Source organism: Pinus tabuliformis, chromosome 8 (assembly GCF_031772625.1).
Source record: "Pinus tabuliformis cultivar Carrire ecotype Pingquan chromosome 8, CPIR1, whole genome shotgun sequence".
In the NCBI taxonomy this organism is placed as follows: domain Eukaryota; kingdom Viridiplantae; phylum Streptophyta; class Pinopsida; order Pinales; family Pinaceae; genus Pinus; species Pinus tabuliformis.
Window position 1 is genome coordinate 1,353,533,763 of NC_142294.1, and position 14,377 is coordinate 1,353,548,139.

Here is a 14,377-nt window from a genome sequence, read left to right on the forward strand (position 1 = left end):
CCAAGAGTAAAGGCATATTTAACTTTAAATAAACTCATCTGTCTATCATAGATTTCCTCGGAGCTGTTCAGCTCAGAAACATAGGCCACCAAGCGCTTGTCGATAGAGTCCCGAATGATCTTCTTTGTTTTGACTTCACCGGTTTTCCATTTGTTCCTGGTAGCAGCGGGTGCATCTAATGGAGGCTCAACAATATGCCTCTCACATGGTCCAACACTCCTTGATCTTCTAAGCAATGAAACAGGAATCGGGAAAAACTCGGCAAAATCGCGAGTTTCAATCGGATCGGCCGCTAAACGATTCGTTCCAAAACGCTCCGAGTCAACTCGCGTTGACCGATTTTGAATCGTGGTCAACGCGAGTTTGACTCGCGATTCTGCAAAAAATCGCCCGTTCTGAGTTTTTTTGGCGAGTCCCGCCAGTTTTATTTTTTTCGGGTTTCGGAATGGCGGGTAAATCGGGTTCACAGTATTTCGGGTTGCGTATTTCACAGTATTTCGCGTTTCACAGTTCGCGCTATCGACGTCAAATATTCAGTCTTTCCGGTCTCACAGTTTGCTATCGACGCGAGGATTCAATCTTCGACGCAGAGATTCAGTCTTCGACGCCGAGGATTCAGTATTTCGGGTTTGCTATCGACGCGAGGATTCAGTATTTCGGGTTTGCTATCGACGCAGAGATTCAGTGTTCCGCCGGAGATTACGTGAGTTACGCAGAGATTCATCATTCGACGGATTGCTGAACGGTGAAGCTGCGTGAGCCCGAGCCGCCTCCTTCAGCCTTGAATCCGGATTCCGAGGTAACCTGCGTGAGCCCGATTACCAAACTGTGTTGCAGCGTTGCTGCATTCCGTCATTGAGATTGATCACAGTAGTTGAGGGCCGAGGCATCGTTGTCTGAGTTGGCATGCGATCCCCAGGCCATTTTATTCTTTCCCCACAGCCATATCCTTTGCCAGCTTGGAGACGCAAACAAGACTTAGTATTTGAAATGCCACTCCAAAATAAACTTTCGACATTATCTGTAGAATAAGGATCAAATAAAAGACGTGCAATGGATTTAGGAACTTGAAATTCAGAACTTATCACGACCATTCTTCTTCAGATTAAGAAATCCAAGACATGGTTATTAATTTATTATATATGATAAGGGTAGCACGGTGCACCATTACAAAAACCAACTCTTTCAAAATTGAAATGTCGGTCAACAAGAGAATCATACAGGAGTATGATACTTGTGTGCACCAAAAGCAGGGCAGTCCCTACCCTTTAAATGTCAACATACACCATACATAATTTACACTAATGTGGCCTTGACTAAATAGTTCAATCCTTAGTCATATCATATCGTTGTCATAATCAGAAGAGCTATATGTAAAAGTTTACAACCACTAGCTGCCTTCAAATCCACATTACAGCATCCATTACTGACCGAGAATTGGGCCATGTTGTCTTGTTATGACACATATAGAAACAATTTATCTTCCCAAAAATCAACGCCACTAGTATTGAATAGAAGGCCATTGAACTTTGAAAGTTTGAAGTCATCAATGATCAGTATATCTGTTGTCTTCAGAACCAATATTTGATCCTAAATTTCCTGACAGGTAATCTGTGATAGACTTAGATATTGGGCAAAGGAAACTTTTAGAAGCTGAGACAAAATGCCCTCCACTAAACACATTGCTGAACTGACCCACAAGCGAGAGGCATTTGTCATGTAACATATAAGTAGCATTCTGGATTGAAAAACTGTGCTTCTTTTTATAGTGCACACGCACAAAAGTTGTCAAATCAGATGGTAGCCAAGGGTATTGTACAAAAGGCTTGCCCCCTGCTGCCATGGTCCAAACTTTCTGGTGAGGTTAGTCCTCACAAGACCCATGAAGAAGATGAATACGCTAAAGCAGAGAATATAAAAATATAAATATTCTGTTTTTAACTTTTTACTAAATCTGTTTTAAATTATGATAGCAGAGAATCCAGATATAACAACCCAAGTAAATGTGAAGACATAAATTAATTGTGGATACACAAGTAGCTGACATGGTGTTTAAAAACTCAACGACACTTTTTAATATTAATAAAGGCTGAAGCCTGAGACATAGTTCCTGCTGTATTTCTTACTGCAGAGCTGCCATACAGGTCTAGCTGAGGCCAAACTTTCATGGAACACACATATACAGTGGAAGGAGATATTCCTACAGATTGGAGTACAGTACTAGCCCTGTCATCTTGTGTTATGATTTGTTGAAAACTTGAAACTGAAAGAGATATTCCAACTTTACAGACTGGCTAGGCTATATTATTATGCCCTTGCAGAGTGTATATGATTATGGAAAACGTTTTCGAATCAGAAGTGAATTAATATGTAAGTTTTTGGCACATTGTTTTAATATTTTAAGTTTTTGGATGATTTTTAAATTTGATTTTTTGTTGTCTTTCACAGGAGCCACAAATTAAATAGAAGCCGGACTCCAAATCTTAACAGAAGCCACAAATTAAACACAAGTTCAAAGCAACAACAATGCCGAGAGAGCGGGACTTTGCTTGGGCTTATTGTGACAAGATTCCTGGAAAAGCCTCGATCCTTTGTAAATTTTGCAAAAAGGAATGCAGTGGAGGCATTTATAGATTCAAGTTCCACCTTGCAAAAATACCTGGCCATGATATAGGTATTTGCACCAAGGTTGACGAGAATGTCCAATACCAAGCAGCCTTGGCCCTTGAAATGTTAAGAGCAGCATAATGCCAAGAAAGCAAAGCAAACTGATGAAATAGGAAATGTTGGAGTTGATAATTTTTCTGTCACTAGCCCCATGTCACCTCAATCTGTTGAATCCTCAATGCCGTTCCCAAGTTTTCCACACATGCCTCCAATGCCAAGTCAAACTCAAAGCCATGCCAGTCCTTCAACTCCTTCCTTGAACACTGGAGGTGGAAACATAAATGCCTTTTTTGCTCCCCGCACAAAACCCGGTTCCCAACCTACCTTGGATGGCACTGGTTGGAAAAAAAATATCCATAGTCAGGCAAGGAAGGCCATTGCTAACTTTTGGTACTATTCTGACATACCTTTCCACTGTGCCAGAAGTCCTTATTGGCAAGCTATGGTTGATGCAATTGCTAATGCAGGTCTAGGGTTCAAAGCCCCTACATCAGAGAGCCTTAGGACAGATATGTTGTTAGAGAGTGTTGAAGATGTCATGCTTGTGCTAGCTGAGTTTCGTTCATCATGGGTAGAAACAGGCTGCACCATCATGAGTGATGGATGGACAGATCAGAGGAATAGAACTTTAATAAATTTCCTTGTATCTTGTCCCGCAGGCACAATGTTTCTCAAGTCAGTGGATGCTTCAGATAAGGTTAAGACTGCCCAACTTATCTGTGAAATGATGGAGGAAGTCGTTCAAGAAGTGGGAGAAGAAAATGTTGTACAAATTGTCACCGATAATGCAACGAATTATATGGCTGCTGGTAGACTTTTTGAGATGAGGCACCCCACTATTTTTTGGACCTCTTGTGCTGCCCATTGCATAGATTTAATGCTTGAGGACATTGGTAAGCTTCATTGGATACATGAGGTTGTGGAGAAGGCAAAATCCATAACCAAATACCTATACAACCACACTATTGTCCTAAACACTATGAGAATATACACTGAAGGTAAAGAAATTGTTCGACCTGCAGTGACTAGATTTGCAACAAATTTCATATCTTTGCAATCTGTGGTTGAGCAAAAGATAAATCTGAAGAGGATGTTCTTGGGACCTGAGTGGATGGGATCTAAACATTCCAAGACCCCTGAAGGCATCGAAATTGTTGCACTTGTGTTTAATGATGGCTTCTGGAAAGATGCTGAAGAGATTATTGCTGTGACGGAGTCCCTTGTTAGAGTTCTCAGGTACTTTTAGTCTTTTAACTTTTTCATTTTTTAAATTTCATTTCAAGCTTCTTTTTATTTACAATGTTTCATATTTCTTTAAATTTGAATGCTTGAACTTTCAGGATGGTTGATGGTGACAAACCCGCTATGGGTTACATTTATGAGGCGATGGATCTCGCAAAGGAGGCCATCAAAAGAAGATATGGGGATGATGAGACAAAGTATATGCCTCTTTGGGACATTATAGATGCACTTTGGGATAGGCAATTGCATTCCCCCTTACATGCTGCTGGGTACTTCTTAAACCCACAATATTTTTATGATAAGAGCAAATTTAATGAGGATGGGGAGGTTGGCAGAGGACTTATGACATGCTTGGAAAGGTGCTTCCCTGATCCAGAACAACAAAGTCGTGTCTTTTCCCAACTACAAGATTATAGGACACCATCTAAATTGTTTGCCTATACCAGTGCTATAAGACAAAGGTCAAAGATGTTGCCAGGTACCCAGCTTGAAGGCTTCATCAATTCATTAAATTTGTTTAAACTTTATTTTGTATGTTAAATGTTTTATTAAATTTTCTTTTCTTTTTAAGTTTTTACTATTTACTAATTTGGTACTTCTAGTCTTCTACTCACAAACCCTTACCACTTGCTAGGTCTTTGGTGGCAAAACTTTGGTAGTGATACGCCAGATTTGAAGAGATTTGCCATTCGAATCTTAAACCAAGCATGCAGTGCTTCAGGTTGTGAACGCAAGTGGAGCATGTTTGAGAAAATACATTCTAAGAAGCGCAACCGATTGACACAAAAGTGCTTGAATGACCTTGTATTTGTCCATTACAATCTACGACTTCGCAACAAACAAATACAAGGTGAGATTCGAGAGCTTGAATTTGAAGGTTTCATAATCTAGTTCGTACTTTAAAAGTTTAAAGTTCAAACTTCAAAGTGAAATTTTAATTCACATTTCAATGTCTCATGATAATGACAGGTATTGATCATTCACCAATTGACCTTGAAGAGTTAGATTTGCAAGCTACAAATGCGGCAGAATGGGTTCAATTAGATGAGCCTCCTCTTTTCAGCCTTCATGACTTGGAGAACTTTGAGAGTCAAGCAAGTGAAGGAGTGGGAGGAATTGCTTCTAGTTCTCACTCTTAAGAGTCTTAGACTCTTAGTTGCTGATTTTTTTCTGATTAGTATGCAGTTTTTAACTTTTTTGTAAACTTTTAGAAGCATATGCTTCTAAGGAGTCAAGGACTCAAGACTCAGTGCTTTGGATCATGTGTGAATTTCAGACATATATGTTCTTAAAGTATTATTATTTACAGCTATATATATGTGTCTTGATGATTTGAATTTTGGCATAGGTAAAAGGTGAATTTGTCAAGTGATTTGACATCATCATTGAAGAATCTAAGGGCTTTTTCGCTGCTGCTATACCTGCGGTTGTAACTGCTATAAAAGTGACCTTTCAGATTTGGTTTTTGTAGAATAAGTTGTCTGAGAGGGATGAAACTTATCTAGGTTGTTTGGTATCTTTTTCTCCTTGGATTGCCTAGAAGGTTGGGTTGTTGGAAACTGAAATAATGTACTTTTCAGCTGTTTTTTATATTTATTTCATAGCATCTCCAAGGCTGGAAATTCACAGGGTTAGGATACGGGGAATTTCTATTGAAAGAGGTGAAATTTCTGTTTTTCATTAAAATCAAATGACCTTTGACCAGAGTGCAGAAATTTCTAAACACAGCAGTCCTTTGGCTCCTCCACTTGCTGCCTCAGCTTCTCTTCACTGTGGCTCTGATAGCATGTGAGATTTTCACTGTGGACTCATAACATATATGAGATACTTATTTATTCATGATATTTTGGACATCTATTGATATTATGCATTGTTTGGACATACCTTTACCCAATATTAATGAAAAATGGTTTTTTAAATTCAATATATGTGTATATTTTTATTTAATGAATTTGCCGATTTTTTCCCGATTTTTTCCCGATCCGATTAAAACTTTCGCTCTTTTGCCTCGCCGATTTATTGCCGATTCCGTGTCTGGTAACATTGCTTCTAAGGTTAGATCGAGAGACATCTTCCATCTGTGATAGTCAGACTTCTCACGGAGCTTGTCTTCGGCAGGGAACAGTGTTGAAGACCCCATAGTCCTTTTAGGATAGCCTTGCCAATCTTCTCTTCGGTGATTGCTCTTGCTCTTGCTCGGGCTCTGTATTCACCTCAGCTCTAATACCATGTTAAGTTATGGTATGTTCTATGCTTAGAGCAGTTTACTTCTTTTTATTATTATTATCCACATATTAGCAATCACCTTTACAGTAAGTAAAGTGCAGATAGAACATTAAACGATCGACAGAAAACAAGCCAAGACAAGAGACACAAGATGTGGCGGCTAGCCAGGGACAAACCCCAATATGGGGAACCCTTTGATCAAATCTTCCTTTATCTTCAATAATTTAACAGAGAGAAATAGTACATAAATCTGATTTACATCAGCAGCAGCAAATCCTAGATCAACCAAACTAAGGGCAGATAATATCTTGGAAACCGACCATCAGATCAGCTTGATTCCTTCGCCAAAAAATGCGGCCTTCAGAGGGGATCCAAATTCACCGACATCACAATTCTGAGAGGCAGATTGATGGTCAACGCTGGTCAAACTTTGGTTCTGCAGTTGCAGCCCTAAATTTTGCACCTTCCTTCCACATGTGTAAGAGAAGAGTCTCTTTCTGCGCAGTAGGAGAAGAGCCTCTTTCCTGCGTAGGAGAGAGAGAGAGAGAGAGATGTGATGAGTTGAGTGAGTCCAAATGAGGCAAAGACCTCCTGTATTTATACACAACTGTTGATGATTGAATAGATGCGACTGTTGGGCTTCTGAGCCTACATGAGTTGTAGGTTGGCTTGATAATTATTCCATAATCAGAATAAATTCATATCTTCATAAGGACTTATCGGAATCAGATGATCTTTAGATCAATCCTACATCTCTCAACGAGAGGAATCTAATAAAAATATTATCAGCCATAAATAAGATGACCCACATGGAGTTTGGCCCTACTTGCCAATTTTAACAAGCCTAAATCTTAAGTTCATTATCTTTTTGTAATCTTCTCGTTTCATGTTTTGGTAATTGTTTGATGAAGAGAACATAATTAAGTAAATAAGAAGCCCACATATATTCACAAGTAATTATCAAGTAAAAGAAATCAACATAATTTGCTAGCCTATTGGTTTCTCAACAAGTAGTTATCATGATGAAGAAAACTTATTCTAGCTTGTGCCCTAGAAACATCAACACTTTCAACATTAGATCCTACAAAATTAAAGTTACATTTCAGGGTGTAGATCCTTATTTCACTCCAACATGCATTTTATTTCAGAAAAATGAAGTTGTATCTAAAACTGCATACTGCATAAGCAAGTTATAAGAAATACCCTATGCCCATTGAAAGAAGGCAAAGAGAAATCACTGTTGGTTTAACAGTTCCGTAACAACAGTTTATGTTTTTGATATGAAATAAAATAGAAGTACATACTTTTCAACTGCTACAGGAATAAATTGCGATACTTCTTCCTTCTCCAACCCTAACATATCCTGTAACATCAAAGATCAACTCAAAAGATATGCTAGATTTCATAATACAGCTATTGCAAAAATGTACATTCACAACTTTCTGCTATAAGACACTGCTCAACTGCAAGTAGGAAAATTATGGCACAAAAGTCAAACATTCAGTCGTTTTAAAATTTATTCGGAAATACATATGCTCACAACTATATTTGTATGATAAACTATCTCGATTGTAGGAAAATAAAAGCTATGGTACAGAAAAATGAAATTTTACATTCTGACAACTTTAGTCTATAACAAACTACCTCATTCACAAGACAACTAAACTTACAGCATAGAAAATGGCAACATTGAATTCTTCGCCTGGCCTATTCAAAGGGAAAAGCTCAATTGAGATACCTAAATCTTGTGCATCCTGCACAACAATGACAGATCACTAATTCTAGATTGAGCATAGAAGAATCAGCTCAAGCATTCAAGAAAATCCCTGGTTATGATAAAATCCAATATAGAAGTTGCAGACAAAAACAGCACACAATTCAACACTTTACTTTGGCACGCTGAATTGTTGTCCTCCTCATGTCTGCTTTGGCACCACCATCAATATTTCCAAAAGGATCATCATTATTGGTAAATAATAGTATACGCTTATCAGCATTGTGAGTGGACCTGGAACAATAAACACACTGAACATACATACAAAAACTATCTGGCCAAGTTTTAGATTCAATGAGAAGTAACCAAACAACCGAAATATGATAGTCATGAATGGAAACTGTATTCTTATAAGGAAAAACCATCTCCATTTTACTACCCCTTGCGTAAGAGTCCCTGTGCAACCCAAAGAGCATTGTATAAGGGATTTTCTCTTGATCCAGGAATAATTGCACTTTGACTCCCAATTTCCATTTTGAACTTATCTGTCAACATGTAAGTTAAGTATCAAAGAAGAAATTTGAATACAGCTGATACACACAAAATCCATAAATCCATACATGTAAGAAGTGAAAAAGTCAACAGAATGAGAATAGCAGCCACCTCGAATCTCATCTAAAAAAATGACAGATGTATTGGACACTTGAAGAAATGTACTGCAGCTAATCAATTTTCTGAAATACTGCCCAACGTAAAGGGAGCCAAAAGGCACAGCCAAAAGCATTATTCATACTTCAGAAATTCAATTTAAATTTTGCTGCCAGCATTCCAATTTTAAAAATGAGTAGTGTCAATAGCGTACAATAAACCAGTAAGTTCCCCCAAAGCAAACAAACAACCATTGATAAATGGAAGCTAAACTTCTGAAGATCATAGCTAAAAGCCATAATTTCAAATCCAGCATGATAAAGAGACAAGACTACACTAAATCATTATTTGCATGGCCAACACAATGAATGATAATATAAAGCTCATTAACATCCTCAAAATTGTCAACAAAGTTTCATTTATTCTGGAACTAAAATACATTGGCATTAATGCTCACAGACTCACCCTCCATACGGCTGAAGTCTTTGATCAATCGTGCTGTTGGATGGTCAAGTTCTTCTCTTTCATGAACATTGAAAACATAGACACCCTCAGATTCCTGCATGTTTTTCTTCACTCTCTGCATTAATCATATGCCATGTTCATTAGAGATGGAAGCAAAGAACAATCACCAAATTAAATAGCATTAGTTCTGATGACTGATTCCATCTCCTCACAAAAGAGTTAAAATGTTACATGTCAAAGTAGAATATCACAAATTAAAAACATTATAAACAAATTGATAGTGTTTATCTGTTAATTTTCCAATACCAGATCTGATTTAAATTCCTAGCAATTTATTTTATGACCAGGAAACATATTCGCCCAGTAAATTATTTTCCTGAAAACTGCTGAATAAAAATACACTGGTATTTTAACTAATTAATTTGCAGCGGAAACTCAAATGAAAAAAACAGTCACAAACAGAGCAAAAAAATCACCATCCAATTTCTCCTTCATTATTATTTCTCAGGAAAAATAAGGGCTCCCTTTTTAGGGAAAATAGCCCACAGAGATACAGAATTTATACAGCAAAATCGCAACCTGGATATAATTCCATCTCCTCACAAAGGATATAATTTCTCACTGGACTGCATCCCTGACCCTAATCACCTAAGTGATGGATGGCTAAGATTAGATCCTAAGCCTCACTTGAGATCAATGGTAGAGATTAGATCTAATTCTTTAAAGTGAATTACTTTACTTTTCATTAGAAAACATTAGCCCAATAGCCAACATTAGTTAATTAATTAATCAATATGTTTTTCCCAAGGTAAGCTTACAGAAGGATCAAAAAATCACTTAATAAATAAAGCAACTACAAAGAGAGGCTTTGGGCATCATCTACATGCTTGACAATTAGCCTATGCAAAAGAACCTGACCGAACTATTATCATCTGACATCAACACTACTTCCTAGTGAGGAAGGTATTCTGCACCATCTCCCTCTTATGTCTGTAGAAGACCAAATTCCTAAGTTACCAGGATTCGGATCCGGATCCGGATCCGGATACGGATCCGCTAATTTTTTGAAAAGCCAGGATCCGGAAACGGCAAGGAAACGTCAAGTACAAGCAAATAAAAAAAAAATAAAATAAAATAAAATTTTTATTAATATAAAAATAAAATCATAAGTTAGTTTTTAAATATATAAATTTTACATACAATAAATAATTATTGTATAGATAATTTCATATTTAATGTATCATTTATTAATATTAATTAAATTTATATAAAAATAAAAAACATATGTTAATTTTTAAATATATATGGTTACGCTATAGTAAATTTTAAAATATTCTAAAAATATGTCTTTTATTTTTAAAATTAAAATTTATATTAATATAAAAATAAAATCATAAGTTAGTTTTTAAATATATAAATTTTACATACAATAAATAATTATTGTATAGATAATTTCATATTTAATGTATCATTTATTAATATTAATTAAATTTATATAAAAATAAAAAACATATGTTAATTCTTAAATATATATGGTTACGCTATAGTAAATTTTAAAATATTCTAAAAATATAAAAGACATAGGACAAGGCAATTATTTTTGTCAAATTTTAAGAATATTAAAAAATCTATGGTTCCCAAATATTTTTTTTTAAAACACATAAAAATCAAAACTCTAGAAATTATTATTGCACTTCTAATTTATTGCCTACGCGCGTGCAGATGCTTGTGTATTATATGAATTTATATCGTTTCCCATTTCTCTCCTGAACGGAAATAGAGCTATCCAGATTAAGAAGTCAAAATTAATCGAATTGCCTGAAGTGCCAGACTCAGGAATCATATTTAATTTATAAAATCAGAGAGAGAAAACGTGACATCTTCCTATCAAAAATTTGCCCGCATAATGTGAAACGATCTTTGCGGCTGCTGGGAGTTTAGAAACGTTAATGGGTAGAAAGTTAGAATATCATAAATTTACAGCGACAATCTAAACTTACAGCGACAATCGAAACCTAAAAAAATTCCGCGACCATTTCACTGTTTCCGGCAGCCACCAGCGGATCCGTATCCTGGGAAAGTTTACGGTTTCCAAAAACTGTATATTTATAAAATACGTATTTTAGACGTATTTTTGGTGTATCGTATCCGGATCCGGTTCAGATCCGTGGATCCGGCAACGTTCCTCTTGCCTCTGCCGGATCCGGTAACATAGCAAAATTCCCTTCACAAGGGGCTTAGGGACAATATTTTCAACATGCTCATCTATAGAGATGTACTGAAACTTCACAGCTTCCCTCTAGACCCTGTCTCTGATGAATTGATATCTAATCTCTATATGCTTGGACTTGTCACGAAACATTGAATTCTCCAACAGTTTGAAGCAACTTTGTTTATTACAATGGATCACACTCGGATCCAACTGAAGACCAAATAACACTGTACGAATCTTTGAAAGCCAAATGGCCTCACAACCCACGGAACTCGCTGCCATATACTTGATCCCTGTAGAATTGAGTGCCATTGAAGTCTACTTCCTACTAAACCATGAAATCACTATTGATCCCAAACCGAAGCAGCGCCATGAGGTGCCTTTGCTATTCGCTGCACTCCCAACCCCATCTGAGTCTATATAGCCCTTCAACTACAGTCCACCACTCCTGGCATATCTTATCCAATACTCCATTGTACTCGAAAGTACCTGAGCACACGTTTCATTGCCATACAATGCACCCTCCTCCACTTCACAATAAACTAGCTTGGGGTATTCACAGCAAAGCATATATCTAGCCTAGTGTTCACCAAATACATCAAGGAAACAAAGTTAATGTTGCACTTATAGCGATAATATCGCCAAAACCAACCTCAGCGATAATACCGGTAGTAATTATTGGGATAATTTTGAAATTATCGTTGTGTTTGTCAATTTCATCTTATTAACAATTTTTTTTTCTTTTGACCCTAATTTTTTAAAAGTGAGTTAGGGGATTGAGTTGTGAGGATACTCTGACTATTTCCATCAAGCAAACAAGGGGAAATCTATTGTTTTCATTTCCCATGATTCATCTCATGAGATACATAACCTAATAGTTAATGGTAATATTAAATTCTTAAATTAAAAGGATTTCATCCTTTTACTTAAATTTTTAACATTACCATAAAATGATTCAGGGTGTTTGAGAGTGGTTCTGACCTCATTGGATTTCATTTGGAGAAAGTAGAATTTTAGATCCCACTCAAAATCTAGCAGACTTAATAGTTTTTGGGATTGGTGGGATTGCAACGTATCTAATCAATTTTGTGATGTACGAGGTTATAGAAGTAACATTTAAACAAGATCACCAAGCCCTCTATGTACCCTTATGTTGGTGGCTTTGGCTGTTGAGCTCCTCCTTCATGACTCTTGTAAAAATGTACACTTCACTCAATTATTCATGACCCTAGTAAAAATGTACACTTCACTCAAGTAAAATCATCCATTAGAATGTGAAGCTTTTTCTATCTTATTTTAATTCTAACAAGGGTAATCTTGATGAGGAGTGTTGTACCCATTTTGTCACAAGTCCAAGTAAGCAGTGTAGACAATTTTTTCCAAGATCGGAATCATCAACCAGCCAATTGTTATATCATTGTAAACCCAAATTCTGCAAGTTGTAATGTAAATGATGCTAGTATGACCGTTTAATTTTGTAACAACACCTAGGTAAGCCTTTGATTTTGGTGACGAATTTCATCCTAAGAGGTTTTTTAACTTCACTGAATTATGTGTGTTTCTAAACACGGATAATCAGCAGAGTTTTTCCTCCAGCTTAAGCCCCAACACTAGGGTGGAATTCATTGACAAGGTCTTAGGTGAGTCCTAGTGTTATATCAAGTCTTTGTAAAAGTGGTTTGGGAATAAATTAAGCTATTTGGCTAAATTATTTTATTACAGATCACTTAGTCTATACTAGATCATATTGTATTACAGAATTGGGTAATGTCATGAGGGCCTATATGTAAAGGTGTATTCCCCCTTTGAGTGTTGAATTATTTGTAATATCTTATGTAGAAAAAAATTTAGTGCATAGTCCCTCATATTTAGACACCATGGCTAAAGTATTTGAGGGTGGAAAAAATATTAATCCCCTCTTGTGTCAATTAATTAATTTTTCTGGATAAATTTAAATTAAATCCTAAGCTAGAAAATTAATTAATTAAGAGTCAAAAATAATTATAGAGAAATTAAAATTCCTCCAAGTCGAAAATAATCAAAAAATTCATGAGTTAAAAAGAAGTCAAATTTTGGAGGTCCCACACCTAGGCAAAAAATGATATTTTAAGAAAAACTAAGCCCTTGGACCTTGGTGGTTAAGTCAAAGTCGAATAGGAAATTAGTCCAAAATATTAACTTTTGGTAATACAAAAAGGGTTTTAAGTGAAATTCCAAATTTCAGGGAAAATTTTAAGAACCCCCCCTAAATTTATAAATATAATAAATGGGTGAATCTCCATGGTATATAGAAAAAATGGAAGGTGATTTTATCAATAATATAATATGTATATATAATTTTTTGGCGAATCTCTCACCAGGCATGGCGAATATTTTACTCAATTATAAAATCTTGTAAGATCTTGGCGAGTCTTTCACTAAATAATAAAACTTTGTAAAGTCCTAGTGAATCTTAGCATAGGCTACATGCTGGTTTAATTCCCCCATTTAAATAGGCTACATTCCAGGTGAATACCATGGGTCAATACCATGTGCCATTTTGGTGAATACCATGGGTCAATACCATGTGCCATTTTTATTTTTATTAATTCTAATATTAGGGTTAATAATGGTTTTTTGCATGGTATTAATAACAATCTAGTCCATGGTATTTGTCCCATAGTATTTTGGCCATAGGTTTCACCTAAATATAACCCATTTTTTTAGTGTTCCTAAATATAAGGTGACTTATGGAGTAAATGTAAAAAAATGTTTTATTTGTTTACCATACCTCTCGTTTATTTATATTTTTATTAATTTACCATACCTCTTTTACAAATATGGTATTTGGCCCATAGGATTCACTTAAATAAAACCTCTTTCTTGAGCCTTCATAAATAGAACGAGGGTTATGGACTAAATATAAAAAGAGGTTTTATTTATTTATGATACGTCTAGTTTATTTATATTTTTATTTATTTACCATACCTTTTGAGTAAGTATAAAAAGACGTTTTATTTATTTACCATACCTCCACTTTACTTATATTTATATTTGTTTACACCCTTACATGTATATAAGGTGACTTATGGAGTAAATATAAAAAATGTTTTATTTATTTACCATACCTCTCATTTATTTATATTTTTATTAATTTACCATACCTCTTTTATAAATATGGTATTTGGCCCATAGGATTCACTTAAATAAAACCTATTCTTGAA

The 14,377-nt window shown here is 35.7% G+C and overlaps 2 protein-coding genes across 2 annotated transcripts in view; one reads left to right on the top strand and one right to left on the bottom strand.

Moving 5' to 3' along the window:
* The window catches only part of LOC149240516 (ATP-dependent DNA helicase 2 subunit KU70-like), a 244,512-nt gene that overhangs the window by 42,324 nt on the left and 187,811 nt on the right, over positions 1 to 14,377 (bottom strand). Inside the window, exons 5-9 of the mRNA XM_089367317.1 lie at positions 8,963 to 9,077; positions 8,289 to 8,394; positions 8,026 to 8,143; positions 7,806 to 7,889; positions 7,440 to 7,498 (exon numbers count right to left, since the gene is read on the bottom strand). Coding sequence (XP_089223443.1) covers positions 7,440 to 7,498; positions 7,806 to 7,889; positions 8,026 to 8,143; positions 8,289 to 8,394; positions 8,963 to 9,077 — 482 coding nt within the window. The remainder of the gene's footprint in view (positions 1 to 7,439; positions 7,499 to 7,805; positions 7,890 to 8,025; positions 8,144 to 8,288; positions 8,395 to 8,962; positions 9,078 to 14,377) is intronic.
* LOC149240517 (uncharacterized) lies at positions 2,819 to 5,396 on the top strand. Its single transcript, XM_089367316.1, has 2 exons — positions 2,819 to 3,903; positions 4,008 to 5,396. The coding sequence occupies exons 1-2, from the start codon at positions 2,819 to 2,821 to the stop codon at positions 4,447 to 4,449; spliced, it is 1,527 nt and encodes a 508-aa protein (XP_089223442.1). The 3' UTR covers positions 4,450 to 5,396.

Excerpts from the sequence above, each read along its gene's own strand:
- LOC149240517 (XM_089367316.1), top strand. The coding sequence starts at position 2,819 with ATGTCACCTCAATCTGTTGAATCCTCAATGCCGTTCCCAAGTTTTCCA. Across the intron at positions 3,904-4,007 it reads TCCCTTGTTAGAGTTCTCAG|GATGGTTGATGGTGACAAAC; the intron begins GTACTTTTAGTC and ends TTGAACTTTCAG.